We start from the raw sequence: 24495 nt of genomic DNA, 5'->3' as shown, positions 1-24495 counted from the left end.
GAATGGGCACCCTTTATGGTTAATAGCAACAGTCGGAATGAGTTGGATTTAAATAGGGGAACTGTAACAGAGGGAACCAGCTAACTCCCCTGCATCATAACCCTAACCCAGATCATCCCCTGGTTCTCGGGGCAGTGAGCAATATGAAATGAGATACAGATCTTTTTGCGCTGAACATTAAGCACTAGATGGGTTATATTAATTTTATGTCTCTAGGCAGCTCTTCAGATGCGAGCTTTAGAGCACAGCTTCTAGGGAGGCAAGTACATAGGATAGCTGAAGGTTTTCCCCCAGCATTTCAGAGTAATGTGTTTTCCAGGATGATCATATTCTATGCCAGTGGTTCCCAAACTCCCTCTGCCACTGGACCACTTAAGAATTGCTGAGGGTCTTGGTAGACCACTTAATGATTTTTCTGCCTATTGTAGCAATTGTAATTCAATAGAATTCAAATTGTAAAGCAATAAAGGAAGCAATAAAAATATACTTAAAATCAGTTTAATGCAATGAATGTGCCATTTCCCATCTTCAACAAATCCACAGACATTCTGCAGACCACCTGAACAAAGCTCACGGACCACAATCTGGGTCCACGGACCACAGTTTGGGAACTCCTGTTCTGTGCTATAAAAAGCCAAATGCTGTGCCACAGAGACTAAGATGTGGATGTGTATTGTAGATGCATTCTCAACTCTGCAAAATGAAATATATGCTGATGGAAATGTAGGCAGATATTTTATTTGCATGAGCATCCTCAATTCTGAATATTTTTATTTTGAATTGGGTACTTTATTTGTCAAAATTTTTCTTAAAGAGGTGTGATATGAAAAAGAGAGAGAGATGGATAAATGAGGAACAGGAGGAATCTACCTCTAGAGCAGGGGTAGGGAACCCTTTTCAGTCAGAGGGCCATATTCTTTCATAGGGAACCTTCTGGGGGCCATATGTCAATGGTGGGCAGGGCCAGAGGCAAAACAACTCTTTTGTACAGTGGGCTACCTTTCAGTCAAGCAAGGTTTTTACGCCCAAACAGAACAGATACCTCTTTCATCCTCTATCCAGGCAAGCAAAGAGCATTATTGCAGTTAAGGGATGCATTTCAGCTAGGCAACAGCACTGGAAGAGATTGTGGAGCAGGGCCAATGCGGGGTGTGGTGAGAGGAGAGGGGGTGTGCCCTGCAGAGGGAACATGGCTTAGGGTGAATCCCAAGGGCTAGATACAGAAACCTGGAAGGCTTTACTCAGCCCCTGGTCGTAAGGTTCTGCACCTCTTTTGTTAGAGGTAGATTATTCTATGAAGGAAGCATACAAAATTTGACACACTCGAACATAGGAGCCTCTTGTGCATTCTGCTAGATTGCTTTCAAATAAGTCTGCACATCAGTGATGCCTAGAAATTAGTCTGAAATTCTCACATTTCCAAAGACACAGGAGGCTGATACCCCCCTCCTTAAGAACATAATCAAGCCCTACCGAATCTGTCTAGGAGTCCATCTAGCCTGGCACCCTGTTCCCAACAGTGGCCAGTCGGATGCCTTCAGGAAACCTATAGGCAAGGCAGTAAGGCAGCAGTCCTCCCTGTTTTGTCCAGTCTTGTGATACTCTGAGACATACTGCCCCTGAACATGGAGATTCTATTTAGCTGTCGTTGGCTAATACCTTTTGATAGAGCGGCTCTATGGAATTTGTCTAGTCCAGCTTTCTTGAGCCTGGTACCTTTCAGGACTACAAGTGTTGTCATCCCTGACTATTGGCCATGCTAGCTGAGGCTAATGGGAGTTGTAGTTCAACAACACCTGGAGGACACCAGGTTGGGGAAAGCTGGTCTAGTATTATCTAAAGCCATCTTATCTAGTGGATGTTGCTATATTGTGTGTTCATTCAAGAAGCAAACTATGCTGGTGTTCCATATCGCTCCATAATGTTTATCCAAGAAGCGGCCCTACGAAATACGTTTAGGTTGTCCCTGCATTTTCTCTGCTTTGCAATGTTATGTTATGGAACTAAACTGTAAGTTAAAAGTCCCCTGTAGACAGGCGGTAATGCTGAATTGTGAGAACCATTGTGACAAGTTATACAACCGAGCAGTCAATGTAGAGTTTATGTTGGCACCACTTTTAACATCTGTCTGATGTGCAGACAGTTCAGATGTGCTGAGATGTGCGTTTCTGATTCTTAAAGCAAGCCATGTCCAGATAGGATCTTGGTAAATGGTCACTTCCTTGCTTTATTTCATCTGGTGACTCAGGTACACTTATAAATTCCTTGCTCAAAATATTTTTTCCCAATTTTTATTTACGTATGCCCATTTGCTCAAACTGAGCCCTCTCTTAACTGCCTCATACTGGCTCTTCCTTGGTCATATGGGGAGAATTCTGCATCTGCAATTCTCTGACAAATGCCCGTTCCTGATTGAAGAAGCCATAAGTACATATCCTAAAAACTCTGCTCACCTCAATGCTGCTTTCCCAAGACACACGCTGCCAGTTCTCAAGAGACCTTACGAAGTAAGAAGAGGCCCAGAGGGGAGGAGATGTCTAACTGCTTCCCTAAACTCCTTGCCTTGTGCAACCCCAGTGCTCCTCTTTTTTAAAAAAAAAAAAAGATTTGCTGAGGCTTAGTGTGACAGTTGTAAATAAGCTGTTGAAATTTCTCTCTCTCCCTCCATCTTTCCCATTGAAAACTCGAGAGGCCTGTAGAATTCTAGTCAGGTCCAGAGTGCAGCACGGGAGGTGCTCACATGCTCCGTTGGCAAAAGTAAATATGAACTTATACGTGCAGGTTTGCGTTTTCCTTCTCTAGTCAAAAGCCAGTGCCAGAAGACATCCCATTCCCTTGAGAAAACAGTGAGCTTATCCTGAATCAAGCGAAGGTGGGGCTGTTCAGGCTGAAACGTTTCAGTTACCACACTTGAGTCATATCTGCAAGGGCATGTCTTGCACTGCACATGTTGACATGCCTGAGTTTCCTTTCCAAGAAACTCTTGGAATTGTAGTTCCTGACAGGAGTTTTGCAGCATCCTACACTTCCCAGAGTTCCTTGTTCAGCAACTCAAACCCAGTTTTGAACTAATTTGTGTATGTGTATTTCATTTATTGATTTAAAACATTTATATCTGGCCCTTCTACCCCACAGTGGGGCACTCAGGGGAGCTCACAATGCAATTGTACACAGTAAATAAAAACACAATAAAATATTAAAATAGATATAAATACATAAAATACAGTTAACAATTTAAGGGGAGTGATATTAAAAGGGGACTAAGGAGGTAAAACTCGAAAGGAGGAAAAATAAAATGAGTTTTAGGCTCAACCCTCAGTCTCTCCCAAAGGCTCTCCAGAACAAAAATAGTTTTCAAAAGTCTCCAAAAAACCATCAGGGAGGGAGCAGAGTGGGCTTCTTGGGGTAGGATATTATAAAGCCTGGGGGGGAGGCATAGCTGAGAAGCAGAGCTTGGAAAAGTTACTTTTTTGAACTACACCTCCCATCAGCCCCAGCCAGCATGGCCGCTGAATTGGGCTGATGGGAATTGTAGTTCAAAAAAGTAACTTTTCCAGGCTCTGCTGAGAAGGCCCTCTCCCGTGTATCTGCAGTCTAACATCTTTCATTTCAGGTATGCAGAGGAGACCAGAGCCAGATGATCTTAAATCACAGGAAGGTACATATCGGTGTAGGCGGTCCCTTGGGTACATTGGACCAAGGCCATTTAGGGCTTTAAAGGTAAAAATCAGGACTTTGAATTGGGCCCGGAAACAAATTGGAAGCCAGTGAAGTCAATAAAGCGCGGAGGCGATATGATCCCCATGCCGTGCTCCACTTAACATTCTGGCTGCTGCATTTTGAACCAACTGCAATTTCCGAACCTTTTTCAAAGGCAGCCTCACGTAGAGCATGTTACAGTAACCAGGCATGTGCAGATGAATTCTAAAAAACAAAATGTCTCAGGCAGTGACAGGGATGGTTTATATATCTGAATCTGAGCTGATTAGTCTGATAAAATGGTAAGACAAGCACTTCATTTTAGTTTACATTTATTATATACTTGCATGTTCTTTTGTATAGTAAAGATGAGTGTATCTGGATCTCTCTGATCAGATCCACTCTCTGAATTTTCAGCAGTACTATACAGCATTGGGTGTTCTCCGACCATTTGGCTACCTGTATATCTTTCCCCATCTTTCTGGCCAATTGCAAGGATGCTGCCATCTTTTTGTAATCATGGTTGATGTTTCCTCACTTTATGATTAATGAGATCTTTTATTATAACAACTGACAAGCCTAGTTCTTGGCTTCCAAGTGCGAGCTCTGCTTCTGAAGCAGAAACATTCACTAGGCCGATGATAATGGATGACGTTTTGTATATCCTCCTTGTTTCGCTTTTCTTTAAAAAATAAAACTAAGCCACTATATATTGTAGGGTTTTCAGTGGGATAATCCTTCCCCAAGCCCATGCTATTGGTAACAGTTACAACATTGACTGAGCAGGGAAGTGACTTGCAGGTATTAGGTCTTGTATTGAGATTGCCCAGCGCTCAGGGTTTTGTACAGAAGTAGAGTGCCCAAAGGGACTCGTTTCCAGTTGTATACCTGAGCTAAAAAGTAGGGGAAGCATTTCAGTCCAAAGAAAGCTGCCATAGATCATTGGTCCATCTAGCTCTGTGTTGTCTACGCTGGCTGTTGGTGGCTCTTAAGGGTTGCAGACAGAGGGCCTTGCCCACTCCTACCTGGAACTAGTGCTGGCTGGTGGCTCCCATGTCAGTGGGGCCATGGAATCCGCTCTGGATTTTAGTCTGAACTTACAAGGAGCTGTCCAAGATGTGCTTCAGCTCCTTGAAAGTTCAGACTAAAAGCTGGAGTGGATTCCACAGGCCCACTGACATGGAGCCACCAGCCACCACTGCCTGGAACAAACCTGGCACTTTCTGCATACAAACCACATGCTCTACCACTGAACCCTGGCCCTTTGCCATAACACTTTCTTCTCTCAGGGAAGGTGCACCTCTCTCCATGCTAGAAACAGTTTGTGTAGACCATTTAAAGGTGCTGCAGAAATGCCCCACTCGCAACTCAGGCAGATTGCTCCTGCTCAGAAATAAACAAACAAATAGGCTGCTACTGTCCAATGTCACAAGTTTCTGATTTTCACCTTCCCCCATCAGCAATATTCAATGGTTGAATGTGCTTTGCTGTGTTATGCCATAAGTGAAGGACCACTGAGAAGATGCAGTGGTCTTGCTAAGCTTCTGAGCAAGAGAACACTATACTCTCAGTATACTAAATTAGCTTTGACCATTTTGCAATCATCTCCCAAGTTATGCTATGGGCAAGTATCCCTGTTTCCCCATCTTACTTGCATTTCCTGGTACTGGCCTGAAATACACTAGTGTGTTTCAAGCAGAACAGCCTGAATATTAATTTAATCATCTCTAAGGCTTTTCTTGCAAGTTAACAGGCCACTAGAGAAAAGGCATTAACATCTATTAATGATGCAGGCTTGCAAAGTGAAGGCCTTCTGGGAATTGGTAGCAATCTGCCAGGGTGAAACATACAACATGTGCTTTTGACAACACCACACCCACTGCTCCTCCACAGTTTTTTTTGTCTAACATAAGCATGCTTAACTGGGTATGGTAGATCCATTCTTCCTCTAGCATCTCTGTTTTCTTTTAATTTTCCAAACCAAGGGGTTGTGTCCAAAGTAGTGCTAAGGAATGTATTCAGTTAGCGCAAAGATTTCTGCATGTGCAGTGAGACTTCTCCCCTTGTGCCCTCCAAAATCTGTTCTAATCTGTTCCATTCTTTTGGAGCAGATTTGGGAAGAGTGGGGGAGGAAAGGGGGGATGTCCCATTGCGCAAGTGGAAATTCTCGCATTGATTTGATGCATTCACTTGATACTGCCCAAGAATATTAAAAAGATGGCCTAAGAATTGAGGGGAATGAGTGGGATTTCCCATGGTCCTATAGACCAATGGAACCTATTATTTTTGGCTGTCCCTCACTAGAGGTATTCCAGTGCACAGTTCATCTGTTGGGGATGCTCTGGCTCTGGATTTTCTGCATCATGCAAGGGTTTGGACTTAGTGACCTCTAACTCGGATTCTGTGGATCTGCAAACTCAAGCAATCACATTTAAGAGGTAGTTTTTAAATAAAATTAAAATCTTTAATAATGTGCCTGTGCATTGAGTGAGCGTATTGTCCAATTCAGCTACAACACCATTTTTTAAAAGAAAGATCTGCCAGTCTTCCATATATAGTACGTTTTCTGAACTTTTTCTATCTATGCCTAATGCTCATAAAAGACAAACTGGTTTAGACGCGATTTCACTGATAGTGTCTTCTTGAAGGGGCAGTTTGTTTTCTTACCTCGATGGTCTTGTTTCTGTTTTCAGCCTTAAGGATAAAGCAACAAAGGGCACCAGGAGGTTTTCCTGCCCAAGCCATATGGTAATGAATGGGTGTGTGATTTCAGGAGGGCTTACACGGGAGAATGTAGATTCTGCCCATGGGCTTCTCTTGAATTGCTCATGGCTTCTGCCTCCTTGTCCTCAACCTTGACTCTCAATTCCCTCTTGCTTCCCATCTGTCTAAATTTGCCTGTTGTGCCAATTATACAGGACAGAGTTTGAATACCATGTACTTTAACATACTGTCCTACTTATTTTGGACTGGATTCTTTCATCATACTGTATCTTGCTCTCTGACCTTCCTTTCGGTGCCGGTTTACACACACACTACTTTGCATCTTTTTTTCTCATGGCTTATTAAGTGACAATGTCCTTGTTGTGTGGCATTTTATACAGAAGATGTTTGATTCCAGCTCACATCATCCCCAGCCAGCATGGCCAATGGTTAGATGTTGGGAATGTAGCAGTTTGCCTTCTGCAGACCCACACTGGTTCCCTTCCACTGCTTTAATGATTATGATGGAATAGCATCAGCAATGGCCCTGCTGTACTGGAGTGCTGAGTCACAAATTCAGCAGCAGTGGGGCTAATGAAGCAGAAGAAATGATCCCTAGCGTAGCATACTAATAACTTTGGGGGCAGCCCTATTCCCTAGAGCTTGCACAAATCTGTTCCAGCATATTAGAGTTGCCTGGGATTACCTAGGAAGGTAGTGGGCTCTCCAGCACTCGAGACATTCAAAAGGAAGCTGGACAACCTCCTATTGGATATGCTTTAACTCTGATTCCTGCATTGAGCAGAGCATTGAACTCGATGGCCTTTCAGGCCTCTTCCAACTCTACAGTTCTATGATTCTAAGAGTTTGGGGTGGTTCTATCAAATGACGCAGACCAGGGTTGTGTGGTGTATCCACACTTGCTGAATAGAATGTTGCTTGTGCACTGACCTTTGCATGCAGATAAATCATGGGGTATATAGATTCCCTGGGGCTGTCCTATTTAACACTGCATGTGGGGATGAGGATGCATAGCTTAATAAGAGAGGACATGCTTTGCATTTTGAAGATTCCAGATTCAATCCCTGACAATTCCCATTAACCAGAATCAGGTAGCAAGTGATGGGACAGACCCTCTGCCTGAGATCCTGAAGAGTTGCTGCCAGTCAGAATAGGAAATACTCGACAAGACCTAAGAAATGACAACTTCTAGTGTTCTTCTGTGTTGTGTTCAGTTTTGAAGGATGGAAAAAAGCTGCCTTCACATGCAAAACTCTGCCTACCGGGGAGGCGGGTGCTACACCGTGATTGTTTTGCATGTAAGGATTGGTCTTTGGTCATCTCTTCACAAGCCTCTGCTTGCACCGTAACAAGCTGTATAAGCTTTCTTTTCAAAGTTGTTCTATTTTGTTTTCCACTCTCCTTTCACATCTATATTTTTGACTATCCGCAAATGTTATGTTTTGAGTCTCCTAAAGCAGTTAGCAGAAATTATATGGTTTTGGTGTCAGAATTAGTGCATTAAACCAAACAGAGAGCATATAAGTTGCCATAAAGCAGTTTTTGTTGCTCTCAGGACCTACTCATCAGAAACCTTAGAATGCCAGTTTATAGCACTCAAGGTTGCAGGAATAATAAGCTTGCAGGCTTGGTAGTGATTCCTGATGAAAGCTCAGCACATTAGTAAACACTTGGCTCTCAGAAACAAAAAATGGCAAGGATCAATGCCCATCTAGTTCAAATCCCCTTCCCAAAGTCAGGATCTTTCACTCGCCTGTTGACTTGCAAAACAGTTTTAAACAGCAATCCCTTCATATCCCTGACATGCACAGAATTGCTCTCCAGATTTGTCAGTTGTGTGCGTTGGAAATATGCAAATTAACTGCATTCTCAAACTTTGTTGTGGAGCAGCTTGCCTGCATCTACCTTTTTAAGAAGTCCAACATTGGGCCCCCTACTTTCTGTGTAAAGGTAGTGATTTTCAAATGCTACTCTGTCGTGTAGAAGGAAGAAGGGAGGGATCGCACCAAAAACCAAAGGAAGCAAAAGAAGAGGCAAAGGCTCAAAACCATGCTGAAAAATATATATGTTTCATAACAGTCCTCGTAACACAGTAAAATGCCCAACAAGTTTCAGTTGATGACTAGCTTTCTCAGGGGCACCAGAAAAACATTCTTCTGTCAAGGCAACATGACTTTGAAAAATACATTTGTCAGTAACGTTCTGAGGCTTTGCTGCCTCTTCTTTGCTGCCTCTTTTTTGCTTCCTGCTGTTGTTTGGTGCCTCCTTCATGTCTCCTTTTCCCCAAGCACATTGCTCAAATAGCAAGACCTGTTAATTTTTTTCCTGTGACTTACACATCACCCCTTAATCTTTTTAAACCCAAGTTCATGCACTGGGTGTGGGCATATGTGCTACCATCCATGAGTCTGCAGATGCTTGGGAAACAGTGTGCACTTGTCCTTGATATTGCAATGGCTGCACTGAGCCTAACTCTTGTTTCAAGCCCTTGGCTCTCTTGGCCCAGTTACAGTATAGCAGTTTTTACTATCTGCAGAATATATTCCTAGAACGTAGGTCCTGAACAGATCAGATGCATTCTAAGGACATGTCCATAGGATTTTTTATTTTGGGGATCAGGTGTAATGCATGCAGCACATCTTACCCCACAGACCACCTGAACTGTTGCATTACACCTCTAGGATATTTTTTTCCTATTTTTATTGGTGGTGTGGTTGACTGGGGAGCTGGTGCAGTCTACATATCCAGGGCCCAACTCACTTCTTATTGTCAAGGGAAAGTCCTAGGAAGAAGTCACTGTTCTTTCCTGGGGTGCTTATAGTTGTGAGCAGCAGCATCACGGTGGGACTAAAAGCAACTGGATAATTTGTAGGACTAGATGAACTGATATGATGGAGAAAAACAATTCTAAGTTCTTTTGGGAGCTTATGTAGGTATGATCTAAATTGCAGTATATAGTTTGGAATTTCAGAATTTCCGGTAAGAAGAGCACTGCTGGATCAGGCCAGAATACCACGTAGTCCAGCATTATGTTTTCACAGCAGCCAACCAGACTTCTATGGGAGCTCCGCAAGCAGGACCTGAATGCAACATCATTCCCCCTAGCAAACTAGTATTCAAAGACTTCATGCCTCTGATAGGCTGAATTCCATGGCAGAGTGATGTTATGCATATTAGTGTATGACAAAAGCAGCATAGCTGCTGATCTTTTTCTCTCTGCGACAGAAATGCAACTTAAAATTGAGCTTTCCAAACATTTCTTGGAGAACATTAGCCTTTCAGTTCAGTGTGTTAATGTCTAGCAGAAATAATGATACCCTTGTTTTCAATCAAAGACGATAAAGGAACTATATAGACTTGCCTTATCCCAGGTTTATACAATGTGGGACTCTCCGGAGGTTCTGGTCTATAACTCTCATCGTCCCCAGCCCACATGGGCAAGAGTTGGGAATGGTGGGAGTTGTACTTCACAATATCTAGAGAGTACTGCTGTTGCATATTTACAGTGCATTTGACAGGAGCAACACCAATCCTGGCATCTTTAATAAGCTTGTTTGTGTCCATGTGTAAGTAAAATACACGCATTTGCAAACAGAACTTTGGAGAGATGTGAAGGCCGGGGTGGGTGGGAATGGGGTGGGAATGGTTTTTTCCTGAAATTTTCCATTTCCTTCCTGGGCCTTCATATATCTAAACATGGTAATGTGAATATTTTTTTGTAATGATGGCATTAACCCAATGTCAGTAAATCCAGGGCCGGTTCTAAAGGGAGGCCAGGTGGGGCACTGGCCCGAGGGCCCCTGGAGCTACAGGTGGTCCTCTGCTCTCCTCCTGCGATCAGCAGAAGCATCCGCGGACCACCATTCCCCCGCTTTACCTACCTTTCCGTTGTTTTTGTGGTGCGCAGATTTGCCATCAATCAAGATGACGCCGAGGTTTCCTTAAGGGGCTGAAGCCTCTGCCGCCATCTTGGCTGATGGCACGCATGCATTGCTGCCATGAACAAAGATGGTGGCAGAGGCTTCAGCCCCTTAGGGAAACCTTGGCCGTCATCTTGATTGATGGCAAACTTGTGCGCGCCGCAAAAAACAATGGAAAGGTAGGTGAAGCGGGGGGATGGCAGGTGGCGCGGAAGCTCCTGTCTTGCGATCCGCGGATGCTTAAGTTCCGCGGATCGCAGAGGGGCCCGGGGCAGGCTAGTAACCAAGGGCCCCAGCATGCCTGGGGCCGGCCCTGAGTAAATCTATGTTAGTATAAGCAGCATTTCTATAAGTAGTGAATGAGCAAATACACACTTGCTGTAATTGGTCCACTGCTGCTGACAATCTCTTCCTATGGGGGTACAGTAATACCTCAGTAATACTGGTATTAGTAATACCAGGAAAGAAGCTCTTTTTAACAAGACTTTTTTGGGTGTGGGGAGGGCGTGCACGCCCTGACATAGTCAGATTGTGGCTCCTTGTCTACTGGATTGCAGCTATTGCAGGTAGCTCTCACACATGGCTGGAATGGCACTCCTCGCCCAGTAGCACATGCGCCTCTGCAGTAGACCATGCTTTGGATGCCCTGGAAGCACCGTTTACTGCAGATGCACCTGCTTGAGTATAGGGGAGGATGGCAGAGAGAGAGACCAAGCACAGGGTTGTGGTGGTGGTGGCTGCCGCTTGCCTGCCTGCCTGCTCAAGTATATGTACTGGAGAACTATGCTCAAAGCTTTAGATTGCTATAGCAAGATGCTACATGATAAAAGAAACAAAAAGGCAAGGCATGCATTTTGGAAGAAGCCTTTAAGTGTTCTGTAGGCAAGGTTTACCTGACCTGGTTGTTTCATTTCAGACATGGGTATTGTTAGTTTTGAATAAAAAGTTTGCTGAAATATGTTGAATTGCTCTTCTTTTTTGTGGTGTAGGAACCTATCCCCATTCTTTTCATGTTATTCCTACCTTTGGTACCAAAGTTTCTGTTAAAGAAGTAATGTCCAGGGACTCATGTACTTCGTTAACTGAGGTATTACTGTATCATCACGTCCTTACGTTTGTTACTATCGTCTAAAGCAGAGAATGCTTTTATTCTATTTTACTTATATAATAAGCATTGGAGACCCAGCTGCTTATGCATAGATTACTCTCTGATCATTAGAGTCTGCAGGCAAGTTGCATGTAATGACAAAATGGAGCTTACTTCCAAACTCACATGCTAAACTTCATGTTCTTTGTCTTGACTCATTTTTTAAAATAAATAAAATAAAATTGGTGACAGTTTCTTGGTCTGGTTTAAAAGAGAGTTGACAAGAAAGGTACATTCTGATATTTGCTCATTCTTGCATGCCAAAGCAGAACCAGTTGGGCAAGCGGGGGGGGAGTTGATTCTCATTGCTTGTTAAGGTGGAACAGCAGCAGCAGCTACCAGAAGCACATTTGTGAGAAGCCTATCAAGTTATTTTTCTTTATTCTCTTTGTAATTTTTTGTACTCCCTTGTGAAACCTAACTCAGTCCTACAGAGTGATTATTCTAAGCGGAATGCCCATTCAAGCATTTTCTTGTGCACCCAATAAAGTTTTCTGTGTGCAGTTTTCTTTCAGAGTAGTTCTCATATATGCTAATAGTGAGCTTGTTCTCCAAGTGTAGGTCCTTAGATAGCCAAAATGGAAACAAAGGCACATACATATGCAGGGGGTTCTGGTATACCGGGCCCAAAGCCAGCAGTAGACCCAGACTCTGAACTTTTATTTATTTAAAAAACCCACAAGTCTCTAGTCCTCCTAGAAATAAAGTTAGGAAGCAAAATAGGGAGATACCCTTCTAAACTATTTCTTTGAGATGAGTCAGCCTGGCTGTTTTTTGTTTGTGTTTTGATGTAAAATATCAGAAGTAGATTGTAGTAATCAAAGCATGGAAGTGGATGTCTCCTTTCCTGGCTTTGCGTTTTTTTCTTTGCCTAGTGTGGTAGTATCTCTTTGCCTTTGAATGCTATATTATATTTATACAGTTAGAGAGATTTTTTAAGGGAAATGTTATGGGAGGGGGAGCTGATTGAGTTCATTGTAGCAGTAATATGTGGGGAGGGATGCTTAATTGGTATAAACACTAAAGGAATATATTCATGTCAAAATCTTGAATTCTTTTTGCTCAAAAAAGAAGGGGTGGTTGGCTCTCTGACCTGTGTGAAAACATTGCTTTAATAGTTATGAGATACTAATAAACAGCCACAAGAAACTGTCTTGGAATATACTGTCTTGGAATATACTGTTTGTATTTTAACCATTTAAATATTGTATCTATCCAAGTGTAAGCATCTGCACAAGATTGCTAAAAAAATCTTTTTTTCACCCCTTGCATCTGAAAAACCACCTGAGGTCTAGCAGTGAGTGTTGTATTGCCAGTCTACATCAATTGATGAAAAATCTGCAGTAATAACTGTTTACAACTCATGAAACTTGAGTTATTTGCATGGTTTAGGGTTGGCATTTGAAGGAAGCTGTACCTTTAACAGCTGTGTGCAGGCAGAAATTAAACAGGGTAAGCCATATTAACTATGGAAATACAATTATGGGGAAAGATTCACCTGTTGACATTGTCTGTTTGACATCTTATTACTTGGGTGTGGCCCTTGATTTACTTTTGGTCCCTCTACCCATCCCTGCAAAAGAGGATGCATAAAATATATGTGAATTGTATGCAAATTTGTGTTGGCTTTTGTGGATGCAGCAGAGGACCCAATCCACATACTATGTGCTGGGCCCATAAAATTCTGTTGGTGTCCATGGGCAACATTTCCACACGAGGAACGTGTTAGCAGCCTTTAGGGAACCCTAACATTTGACAAATTGGGAGGGAACCCTGGGAGGGAAACCCCTCCTCCTCAACAGCCCGGTGAGGACTGGACATGGAATGCTGACACACTCTGGAAGGAAAACAAGGAAAACGAGGGGGAGAGAGGAATAGAACCTGAACAGGTGCATTCTGCACTGCAATGTCTTCTTGCAGGGCCCACTTGTGACCGTTGTTAGCCATTGATGATAACCACTCCTGTTTACAGAGGCATGCCCCCAAATCCTTAATAATGGTAATTGAGTTGCAGAGGAGTATTCTGGGAGTTGCTCATATCCCAGCACTAACTAACTAATCCATGTGCACACCAAAATGGACTTAATTGTTACAGGTGTCACTTCCTCAGTCGTGGTGACTCCCAGTAAATGTACTCCAGCTATTGTCTTTTAGGAAAGCAGAAAATAACTACTCTTATTACTACATAAAACATAATGATAGAATTTTTTCAATGATTAACATGGAAAAGTACATTTGACTCGTATATTATACACACATGCACACACACCATAGAGAAGTAGTATGCCAAGTTTTTTATGCTCCCACATGGCTTTTAGGAAAATGAGATCTACAAAAAAAATACAAACCAGAACAATGGAACTTAATAGATCAAAGTTTTTAAGGAATGCTGGAGTAAATTATTACCATTAGGTATGAGGATCATAAAAGTAAAGTTATTGCAATAAATAAACAAATTCAAAGACATACTTGATGGCTTCTTAGAGTTGGTAGGTTGAATTGAAGTAAGGTGAATTCAATTCCAAAGAAACCCTGATTTTTAATGGTTCTTGTTGAAGTCAAGTTTCTTCAGAACTATGCAAACTAATAATTCTCCATATATAGTAATTTCTGTTAGTTTGTTGATGATCTTGATTTATGCTGTATTTCAAATACAATGATCAAATTCTAATAGAAGTTACCTTTTTTATTTGTACACTGCAAGTATTAACAGGAGCATTTGTCGAGTCCTTTGGGAAGAATCCCAGACAGGCCTGCCTCTGCTCTCAGAATGGCCCATTTTGGGGCTCTCTGGTGGTTACCACCAACAGCACTCCTGCCTGCACAATGGGTGAGCAGAAGGGGGAGGTCAGCGCCAACAGAGTGATGCTGGCATCACTTTGGCAGCAGGAAGGCAGGTTCAGCCAGAAGAGCTGGATAGAGGGAAACTCATGCCTAATCCAATGCATATACCCCCAAAGCCAGGGGTAGGTAGGATTACTTTTTAATTTCGCATTCCCCCATTAACACTTAACCACCCTCTATACCACTGTTTCTCAATGTTTTTTTTTAACCCATAGCCCCTTTAGCTAACATAAAAATCCCCCCTTTCAAACCTGGCTCCCCTAATTGTTTAATTTTCAAAAGAATTAAAATATTGTGACTTCTAATTATAAAAATATCCCTGGGCTTAATAATAAAAACTAATCAAAGTACTTACAATGTAAAAAAAAGCATATTTTATTTATTTATTACATTTATACCATGCCTTTCTTTCCATGATAGAATCCCAAGGCGGCTTGCATATGGTTCCCAGGCAGTCTCACATCCACTCACTGACCAGACCTGACCCTGCTTAGCTTCAGCAGGGAGCTGACCTCATGTGCCTTCAGACTATTGCCTAGGACCACTTATATTACTTATAGTGCATGTCTTTTTTGGAAACACTCACATACCCTCTGAGATCTTCGTACACCCCTCCCAGTGGGCACACCCCACAGGTTGGGAAACATTGCTCAGAGCTTGGAAAAGTTACTTTTTTGAACTACAACTCCCATCAGCCCAATCCAGTGGCCATGCTGGCTGGAGCTGATGGGAGTTGTAGTTCAAAAAAGTAACTTTTCCAAGCTCTGCCATTGCTCTATACTGTCCTCCAAAAAGGAGCAGGCTCTCTTCCAGTAATATCCAGAACAGGCAGAGGGATCTTTGATTCCACCAATTCACTCATTCAGAAAGTTACAGGTGAATCAGAACTAAGAACAAGAGTTTTAACATGGTCACGGTTGAAGAAGGGCAAGTCATTTACTCGCTATCATTGTCTTGTCTTAAAGCCCGTTGTGATGGGACCCAAAGATGGACAGCATAGTTTATTGTGAGGCTTCATTCACGCCACTAGGATTTTCTTCCCTTGACCTATAAAGATTTGCTGTCTTTGGAGATACTAGTTTCATTTTCTATTCCTGCTTATCACTAGCTATACAAAAGATGTCTGCAATGGTGGTGATTAATTCATTCTCTTAGAGGAGAGCCATCTGGTATCAGAATCTAGTTCTTTGGAGCTGTGTGAATGCATGTTTGGGTTAATGTTTTCCCATTGTGTGACTATTGGTTCTCCTCTCACCTGGAGGCCCTGGAGGGAGATGATTGTGTTGATGCTGTCTTAGATTTAGGGTGTGGTTAAAATGCCCTAAAGACACTGAGAAAATGCCTCCCTTATTTGCCAAAAGGATGAATCATGAGAATCGCTGGTACATTTTTTACATTTTATCTCATACTTGTGGGACAAATAGAGTAAAAGTGCCTTAAGAGAAGCTCACTAACCATAGCATATATAATATACAACATACATCATAGGCAGAAAAATTATAGGCATCTGTACTTAATTGATCAGAAACTTGAAGGGCTTCCTCATCGGAAATAAACAAACAATGAAAGCAGCATCTTAAAAAAACGTTAAGAATCCTTGCTCGCTGTACTTGCAGAGTAAGTTGGTACAAATTTGCTATTCTCCAAGAGCTGAGCTTTCCGTCATACTGTACCTCTCTTTACTTGGGGGGAGAGAGAGAGAGTGGGTGGGTGGGTGGGTGGGGCAGGCATTAATTTTCTGCTTCAAGTGATGTAATGAATTGCCCCAGGGATGGTCAACTGGTGGGATCTGGAATCTATTTTATCTGGCTACTGGGTTGCCTGGCAAATCTTTTTGTTAAACTCCATTAAATTTATAGAGAAGTGAATACATACACAGAATGGGGATGTCATGTTCATTCATATATTAGATGTGTTGGTATTCATATATCTATATAGCAATAGTGTACTCCCAATTTTTTAAAAAACAAAAGCAATAGCAAACCTAAACCAACGTCACACTATCAAAGCAGGGTAAAATCTGCCTCCAATTACAGTTGCAAAGAAAAATTAGTTTTAAAAGTTTTTCACTCCTGTTATCTCTCTCTCTTTGTATGAGATGTGTGTTTTAGATGCATATTTATTTATTAGATTTTTATCCTGCCCTTCTTTCCAAATGTGTCCAGGATGCAAACAACAAAGCAATAAAAACATTTTTAAAGAATCCTAAAAGCAAACAAAATAACATCACTACTATACAAAGTTGGTGGAGATAAACTCTTTCAGTATTTTTCAGCCCCCAAATGCTTGGGCGAACAGGAATAGTCTTCAGTTCCATCTAAACTTTAATAATGAGTGGGGCAGATGCACCTCACCAGGGAGGCCATTGGATAAGTGGGTGGCTGCTACTGAGAAGGCCCCATTGTGGGGCAGCACTATTGTTATCAGGGTCCCCCCACTCAATCATAATGCTCGAGATAGTTGATATTTGTGGAGGTGATCTTTCTAGGTACTTGGTCCTGTCTTGAATTGGGCTGGGTAGCTCATCAACCTGGTAGCTTCATTCTGCGCTAGTTGCTGCATCTGGATAGTCACTTTGTATGTAATCCTATGCTGAAGTGCATCTGGTCCATAACTTCAAGGCCCTTGGTACTAGATGGCATCAACTTGGTTATGCTGACAGCTGAGGTGTCCCAATTTGTGCAGCAAAATGTACATCTGGTCCCTGGACTGCTGTCTGGAGAATATTATTTATTTATTAGATTTATATCCCACCCTTTCTCCTAGCAGAAGGCCAGGGTGGCAAACAAAAGCACTAAAAACACTTTAAAACATAATAAAAACAAACTTCCAAATATATTAAAACAAAATAACCATTAAAAACATATTAAAACAAAACATCTTTTAAAACCTTTTAAAAAGCTTCAAAAACATTTTAAAAAAAGGTTTAAAAACATTAAAAAGCAATTTCAACACAGATGCAGACTGGGATAAGGTCTGTAATTAAAGGCGTGTTGAAAGAGAAAGGTCTTCAGTAGGCGCCGAAAAGATAAGAGGTGGCGCCTGTCTAATATTTAAGGGGAGGGAATCCCAAAGGGTAGGTACCGCTACATTAAAGGTCCATTTCCTATGTTGTGCAGAACAGACCTCCTGATAAGATGGTATCTGCAGGAGGCCCTCACCTGCAGAGCGCAGTGATCGACTGAGTATATAAGGGATAAGGTGGTCTTTCAAGTATCCTGGTCCCAAGCTGTATAGAGCTTTGTACATCAAAGCTTAGAAGCTTGATCTTCAATGGTATCAAAAGCTACTGAGAGATCAAGAATAACAGGGTCGCACTCCGCCTCTACTTCTCCTGATAAACATAATCCATCAGGGCAACCAAGGCAAATTCAGTCCCATAACCAGGCCTGAACCCAGACTGGAATGGGTCAAGATAATCTGTTTCATCCAAGAGTACTTGCAATTGCTGCAGCACAACCCTGTCAATCACCTTCCCTAAGTATTTGTGACAACTACCAACCGGTCACAAACCAATGGGTTCAGGGTGGGCTTTTTCAGGAGTGGTTGAATCCCAGCTTCTTTCAAGGTGGCTGGAACCACTCCCTCCTCCAGCAATGCATTGACCACATCCTGGATCCACTCAGTCAAAATCCTCAGCAAGCTTTAATAAGCCAAGAAGGGCTAGGGTTGAGAGGACACATTGCTGGCTGCATCATCACAAGTACCATGTCCAAGTCATCAGGCCGCATCATGTGAAACTGTTCCCAAGAAGTTACAGCAGACATTGCACTGGACACCTCATTTGGGACTACAGCAGATGTGGCTGAGACATCAAGATTGCTACGGAGGCAAGCAACTTTACCTTCAAAGTGCCTTGCAAACAATTCACAGTGGGCCTCTGAAAGGTCTAAAACTCCATTTCCTGGAGTTGATGTCAACAGACCCCTGACAATAACAGACCCCTCCGGTCTCCTCTGTGTGCCTGGAATAAAAGATGTTAGACTGACAGGCACACGGGAGAGACCTTTTTCAGCAGTGGCACCCAAACTTTGGAATACCCTACCCCAAAAAGCCCGCTCTGCTCCCACCCTGTTGGTTTTCCAGAGACTTCTGAAAACAATCTTGTTCCGAAGAGCCTTTGGGAAGGACTGAAGGTAGAGCCTGACATTGATTTTATGCCTTCTACGTTAAATTTTACGTTTGTAGTCCCTGTAGTACCACCCCCTATATATGTGTGTGTGTATATATATAGTATTTTAATTGTATTTTAATTTATTTTAATGTTTTTGTGATTTTACTGTTTACAATTTTATTATGTACGTGTTTGATTTTATTTTTGTAAGCCACCCTGAGTGCCCTATTATAGGGTAGAAGGGTGGGATAGAAATATTTTGAACAAATAAATACAGAAAAGGTCCACCGGACGGCTACTTGAGGATGCAGTGGTGGCAGAGAAGTGGGCCTCCCTCACCGCCACACAGTAGGCATGGTTATGATGTTTTACTCATGCCCGATCAGCCTCACAGCACTTCTCTCGCCACTTGCGTTCTAGCCATTATCCAGCCTGTTTCATTGCCCTTAGTTCAGTGGTGTACCAGTGTGCAAACCGGGCTCCACAGTGCCAAAGAGGACACTCGGGGCAACCGTGTCAAGCGCCCAATGTGCTTTGCTGTTTCACAGAGTGACAAGGGCTTCAACAGGGTCACATGCTCTTTCTATTTGTGGCTACGTCTGCTGACAACTTATTCCACTGAGATGAACTTGCAGTTGAAAAATGCTTCCATAGATGACTTGGAAAAGGTCTTTTCCCAAAAATGTTTTGTAAAAATGGCTCTTATATTACTGAACTTCTCCCCTCCAGTAATAAGGATGGAAACTTTGGTCTTATTTAAACATTTTAAAACCACCCTTTATCAATTAGAGATCAGGGAAGTGTACAAATAAAACCAAAATAGTCATATCATAATGGATAGCACCATAAATGGCACTGTGAAATTTAATCAAAACAGCTTTTAAAGTCTGTAAGTAGCTTGACAGCTTTTACACAATAAGGTTTGGGCATCTGTGGTGGCTACTGGTTTCTGCCTTAGAAGCCATCCATAGAATTATAGCAGGTGAAAGATTTGTGGACAGTGTAGTGAAAATCTGCAAGTGAGTCTTGAGCAACTGTCCTTGTGAGTCCATAAAGTTATGTCTGAGACGCAGTTGGTTTCCTGAAATGGTGTATCATGTATACTAACAGCAATCTCGGCAACATTTTTTTGCAAGTCCCACTACACTGTTGCAATGTAATCCAGTGTTAAGTGTTTAATGCCATGTACATAACCCTTACATTGCTTCATTATGAAATAAGTGTGCTAATTCAATTGTGCCAAGTGTGCCTTTTTCATGCAATTTGGTTCTGTTTCCAAAAGAAACTCATTGTTAAGACAACCATTGCTTCCCCCCCCCCCGTAAAAAGAGAGGAGATAAAAAAGAGAAAAGATAATTGTTTTCCGATATGAGGGGTGGGATATTAGCAGTGCAATCCTGTATATGTCTTCTCAAAAGTAAGTCCCCTCCTGTTCAGTGGGACTTACTCCCAGGAAAGGGTCTATAGGTTTGTAGTCTAATTCTGTTTTAAATTTTATATTTTTAAAAGGTCCTCTTGAGTTTCATGATACAGGCAAACTGCTTACTTTTCACTCGTTAATTGCTACAAACAGGAAGTAATAGAGTGATTTTGTAAAAAGATGCACTGGTAGGATATATCTGCGGTGGCTTTTTAGGTACATACTTGTTGCTGTTTCATTTTTGTGTACCACAGCTACGATAAGCTAAAATGTATGGTTGAGAGGGTTTCTTGCCTGTTAAACATCTATTGAAGCCAAGTCTGGAAAAAGTGGAAGGTGTCTAATGTTGCTAATTGAGATGATGCTGTAAAAGTGCTGCAGCTTGGCGGAGTGGAAGAAGTGTTCTTATTGTATGTTGTTTTGTGCTTTAACCTTTGTGGTATTGGTATTCTGTTAATCTTCTGCCCTACCCTTACTTGAGAGGGAGAGAAGCCTGTTGAACCTGTTAAAAGAATAAACCATTTTACTGTGCTGAATAACAGGATCGTTTTAGATTGTATTGGGAGTTTTCCTAATATAATATACTTCATAATGTAACAGAAATTGAAACTTTTTCTCTCACTGCAATACTTCTTAATGAAGAATGTTTCATTATTAACAATTAGGAGTTCATATAAACAATCTGCTTGCCTCTGGTATAACTGAACACAATTTATGGTGTTGTGCCATTTACGTGCTTGGGTTGCAAGAGCTTTATAGATGTCACATTAATTATTACTTTTTTATTATCATCAATTGAATTTCTTGCCTATCCATTACCATAAGATCAGCAATAGAAAAATGCAGTACCTAAATCAGTTAAAACAGTTTACAGTCGGAAGAGTAGGGTGGGTCCTAAAAATGTCTCTGGTGTTAAAGGCCAGGATAAAAAGGGGCACCTTCAGCATATGGTGGAAGCTATACAATTATGATGCCAGATGTGCCCCTGTGGGGAGGGAATTCCACAGTTTAGAGGCTGCCACAGAAAAAGTCTTTCCAGGTTGCCATTCCCTGCACCTGAGGAAGCAGTTGACTGTGAGGCAGGGCTGCTTAATCTGTGACCCTCCAGATGTTTTGGATGACAACTCCCATCATTCCTCCCATTGGCCGTGCTGGCTGGGGCTGATGGGAGTTGGAGTCCAGCAACATCTTGAGGGCCAGAGATTAGCTAGCCCTGCTATAGGGAGATAGACTATGTGGTAAGAGACCAAGGTGGATTCATGTTTTAGTCTTTATTTCCCCTAGATACTTCTGTATTGGCCTAAAATGGGGATGGAGAACCTCCAGCACGTTATGCCTTCTCATTTTGCCCACAAGGCTGTTTTCCCAACACTGCCCCATACCTGATGCCATATGTGAGGGGCAGGTAGAGACTTGCCTGCAGAAAGCAGGATTGAATAGTTGATGCATGAGGATTTCAGTTCTGCTCTGTTTGGGCATGCCAGCAGCTTCTTGCGAGGGGGAAAAGACTGGCTGGTGTACCCAAACCCTGCAGAGAGCCTGACAGAGTGTGGGGAGCTCAGTCTTGCTTGGGCAGGACAATCCACCTATCAATCACCTGGTGTCAATATGATGTCAGATGATGGACAGGGGCCACCCACCACTCCTGTCAAAGTTTGCCCTTGGGATGGGGGGAGATGAAAATGTGGCTCACGGGACCAAAACGTCTCCCCACCCCTGCCTTAGAGAATGCCCTGGTAACTGAGGTGTGAGTAAGGGGCATGCTTACTCACCTTGCGCAAGGAGCTGACCATGCCAGAAACTATGAAAAAGTCTCTACTGTTGCAGCTGCTTAGTCTGCATAGGCATGGTCAAGACTATCCCTGCCCAAAGGTAAACATTATAAAACCAAGGAGAGGTAGCATCTTAAAACAACAACAACAACAACAAAAACCTATACACATAGCGACTCGGTGAAATAAGGGGGTTCATAGTCTCTGACAGTAAAAGGGAGCATACACCCTATCACAGTGGCCTACTCACTGTGTCCCCATCACCAGGACAAATGGTCAGCAGTTGAGTTGACACATTTGCAGCTGGAGCATGGTGAGGGAATCCAGTGAGTCAGTTAAAACCACTTAGAGGCCTGCCGTAGCATTAAGCATTATATGCATTCACAAACCATAATCCTGAGAGTTTTTTTAAACCCTCTAGTGAGCCTTTATGTTGCCTGCTTCTCCTCATGTTCTGAAATGAGGGCTGTCAAATGCCCTCTAAGTAATTTTCAGATCATGAGGGATCTAGGGGTGCCATTTCTCCTAAGAAAGGTAGTGGGAAAAGGAGGCCTGAACTTAGTCCCCCTCACAACCCCCCACCTTCTTTCTTTGTTAGATTATGCACCCTTTTTGTGTTTTTTTTTTTGAAATCTTAAATCTTTTCATGCTAAATAACTTCACAGCAAGCACATTAAATTATGGGCAATTTCTCTTGCATTAACTATGTGATTTTTTTAGCTTGTAAACTACTTTTTTCTGAATGTAACCCTAGTTAAAACTTCTTTTCAGTTTGGAATCTATAATGAACAGCTGGCTCTTCTCCTCCTTTCCCTCTCCCTCCCTTCTGCCTGACTTTAGACATATGAAAATCCACGAGAAGGATCCAAATGGCGCTACAAGCACAGCACCTGCCTCCCCACTGAAACGCAGGCGATTGTCCACCAAACGAAAACTCAGTCAAGAAGCCGAGGCGGACAAGGAAGAGCGAATTCCAGCAAAAAAGGTTTTCTAGGGAGCTTTTGAGCAAGATAATCTCTAGATTTGCACTCCCTTCCTTCACCCTTTTCCTTTATATTTTTCTCCTTTTGCCAGGGATGGGGAACCTGTGGCCCTCCCACATGATGTTGGACTCCCAACACCCATCAGCTCCAGCCAGCGTGGCCAGTGGTCTGGGATGATGGGAGTTGTAGTCCAAAAACATATGGAGGGCTGCAGGTTCCCCCATCCCTGATTTATGCATAGGGATGATTTTTAACTGGGTTAGACTTAAAATAGATGTTAGATATTCTCCTAATCACATGGAAATGGGAGAGGAGAGAAGAAAGAGAAGTGCTGGGGGACAGTTATAATAAGCTTGTGGTTGCAATGTGGGTGTGCAATGTACACATTAATATTTATGAAATGGCATGTACTATGCAGTCACCAGTTAGGAAGCAAGAAGAAAGGGAAGTATGGTGATTTTAGCTGTTGTTTAAAAGCTTGCAAGCCCCACACCCTGTATCCCTGTGGGCATCACCCCTGCCCACTCAGTCCCTGACCTTTCTGCATTGAGCAGGGAAGGTTTGCAGGAGGCTTCTATTCATGTTCACTTGAATGCAAGTAGACTCCTCCGTGCAGTTGGAGACCCTGCTTTATCAGGCTCCATGACTGAGTGGAGAGAAAGTGAATGCAGGTAAAAGCCTCTGCTAACCTTCTCCACTCAAAACAGGAAGGACAAAAGCACCCAGGGCCAAATGCATGCTGAGAACTTGCAGATGAGAGTTGCCTGTGTGCCCCTGTCCTATTCCAGCTTTTATCCATTGCATGTTCAAGTAAACATCTGCACATTGCTTTTCTGTGCATTTTTCAGCAGTGTAACACTGGACAGGTATGAATTATAATCTGACAGATGGATAGTGCTGTGCAGACAGACACAAAGTATGTCCAAGGTGCATGATACATTATTATCCCAAATTTGCAGTGGCTAGCCTGTGATAAACGTCTAAAAAAGGGATGTCAAAAAAATAACTTGAGTGAGGCAAACTCTTATTGTATACTATATTTTATTTCTCCTGTTCATATACGGCTCTGCTGATAGCTGGAACAATGTCATTGTTTTTCTCTGAATCCTTTATCTTGAGTGGCTGGTAGTGACCTTTCCTGGGAAAACTGCTTTATTTGATTTAAAAACATAACACAGCCTTCATATTCTTTGTGGTGGGGCGTACCGCATCGCGGAGCAAAAAAAGGGGATGGTTCAAAGGAGCCCAAAGAATCCCACATGCATGTGTGCTCTGTTTCAGGCAACTTTTCCATTCCTTACTTGTCTTGTAAGGATTTTTTTTATTTGGATGGGAGTATCTCAGTCATACACAAAAAAGGCACACCAGTTAATGTGGCCCATGCTTATACTGATCCATCTGATGTGAATCCATTTTAGTGTAGCAAGCTCAAGAGTCACTAAAATAATTGCAGGGTGAAATTTTCTGCCTCTCTTGAGCCTGTTGCTTGAAAGTTGAGTTTTTGTGTGAGAATTCTCCCTTCTCTCCCAAACCAGGCTGTAGAGGAACTACAAAGTGGAGAAGCTGAGAAAAAACCTGAGGATGAAGTTTATCGTTGTCCAGTGTGTTTCAAGGAATTCCCTTGCAAATATGGGCTGGAAACCCACATGGAGGCACATCCAGACACCTCACAGAGGTAAGAACATAGTTTTGGAGATGCGATTTGTGGAAGATGGATATTTAATATAGATATGCGTGAAACACATTTTAAGTCCTCTTGAACTCAGTGAGACATGCTTCCAAGTAAATTAGAATCTGACGGTAGGTTAGGTTTTGGTTAATTCTCAGTTTTCCTGTGTTCTTAACACAGTGGCAACATTTGAGGGGTGGGCA

At 42.4% G+C, this 24495-nt stretch overlaps 1 protein-coding gene across 13 annotated transcripts in view; it reads left to right on the top strand.

The window, feature by feature from the left end:
* RREB1 (ras responsive element binding protein 1) overlaps positions 1 to 24495 on the top strand; it is a 156222-nt gene that overhangs the window by 92944 nt on the left and 38783 nt on the right. For all 13 annotated transcript variants that reach the window (XM_061591432.1, XM_061591397.1, XM_061591417.1 and 10 more), the window contains 2 exons: positions 22481 to 22625; positions 24159 to 24298. In XM_061591432.1, the coding sequence (XP_061447416.1) occupies positions 22481 to 22625; positions 24159 to 24298 (285 nt within the window). The remainder of the gene's footprint in view (positions 1 to 22480; positions 22626 to 24158; positions 24299 to 24495) is intronic.

This window comes from Rhineura floridana, chromosome 1 (genome assembly GCF_030035675.1).
Source record: "Rhineura floridana isolate rRhiFlo1 chromosome 1, rRhiFlo1.hap2, whole genome shotgun sequence".
NCBI lineage: Eukaryota > Metazoa > Chordata > Lepidosauria > Squamata > Rhineuridae > Rhineura > Rhineura floridana.
This window is presented reverse-complemented; position numbering and strand designations above follow the sequence as displayed.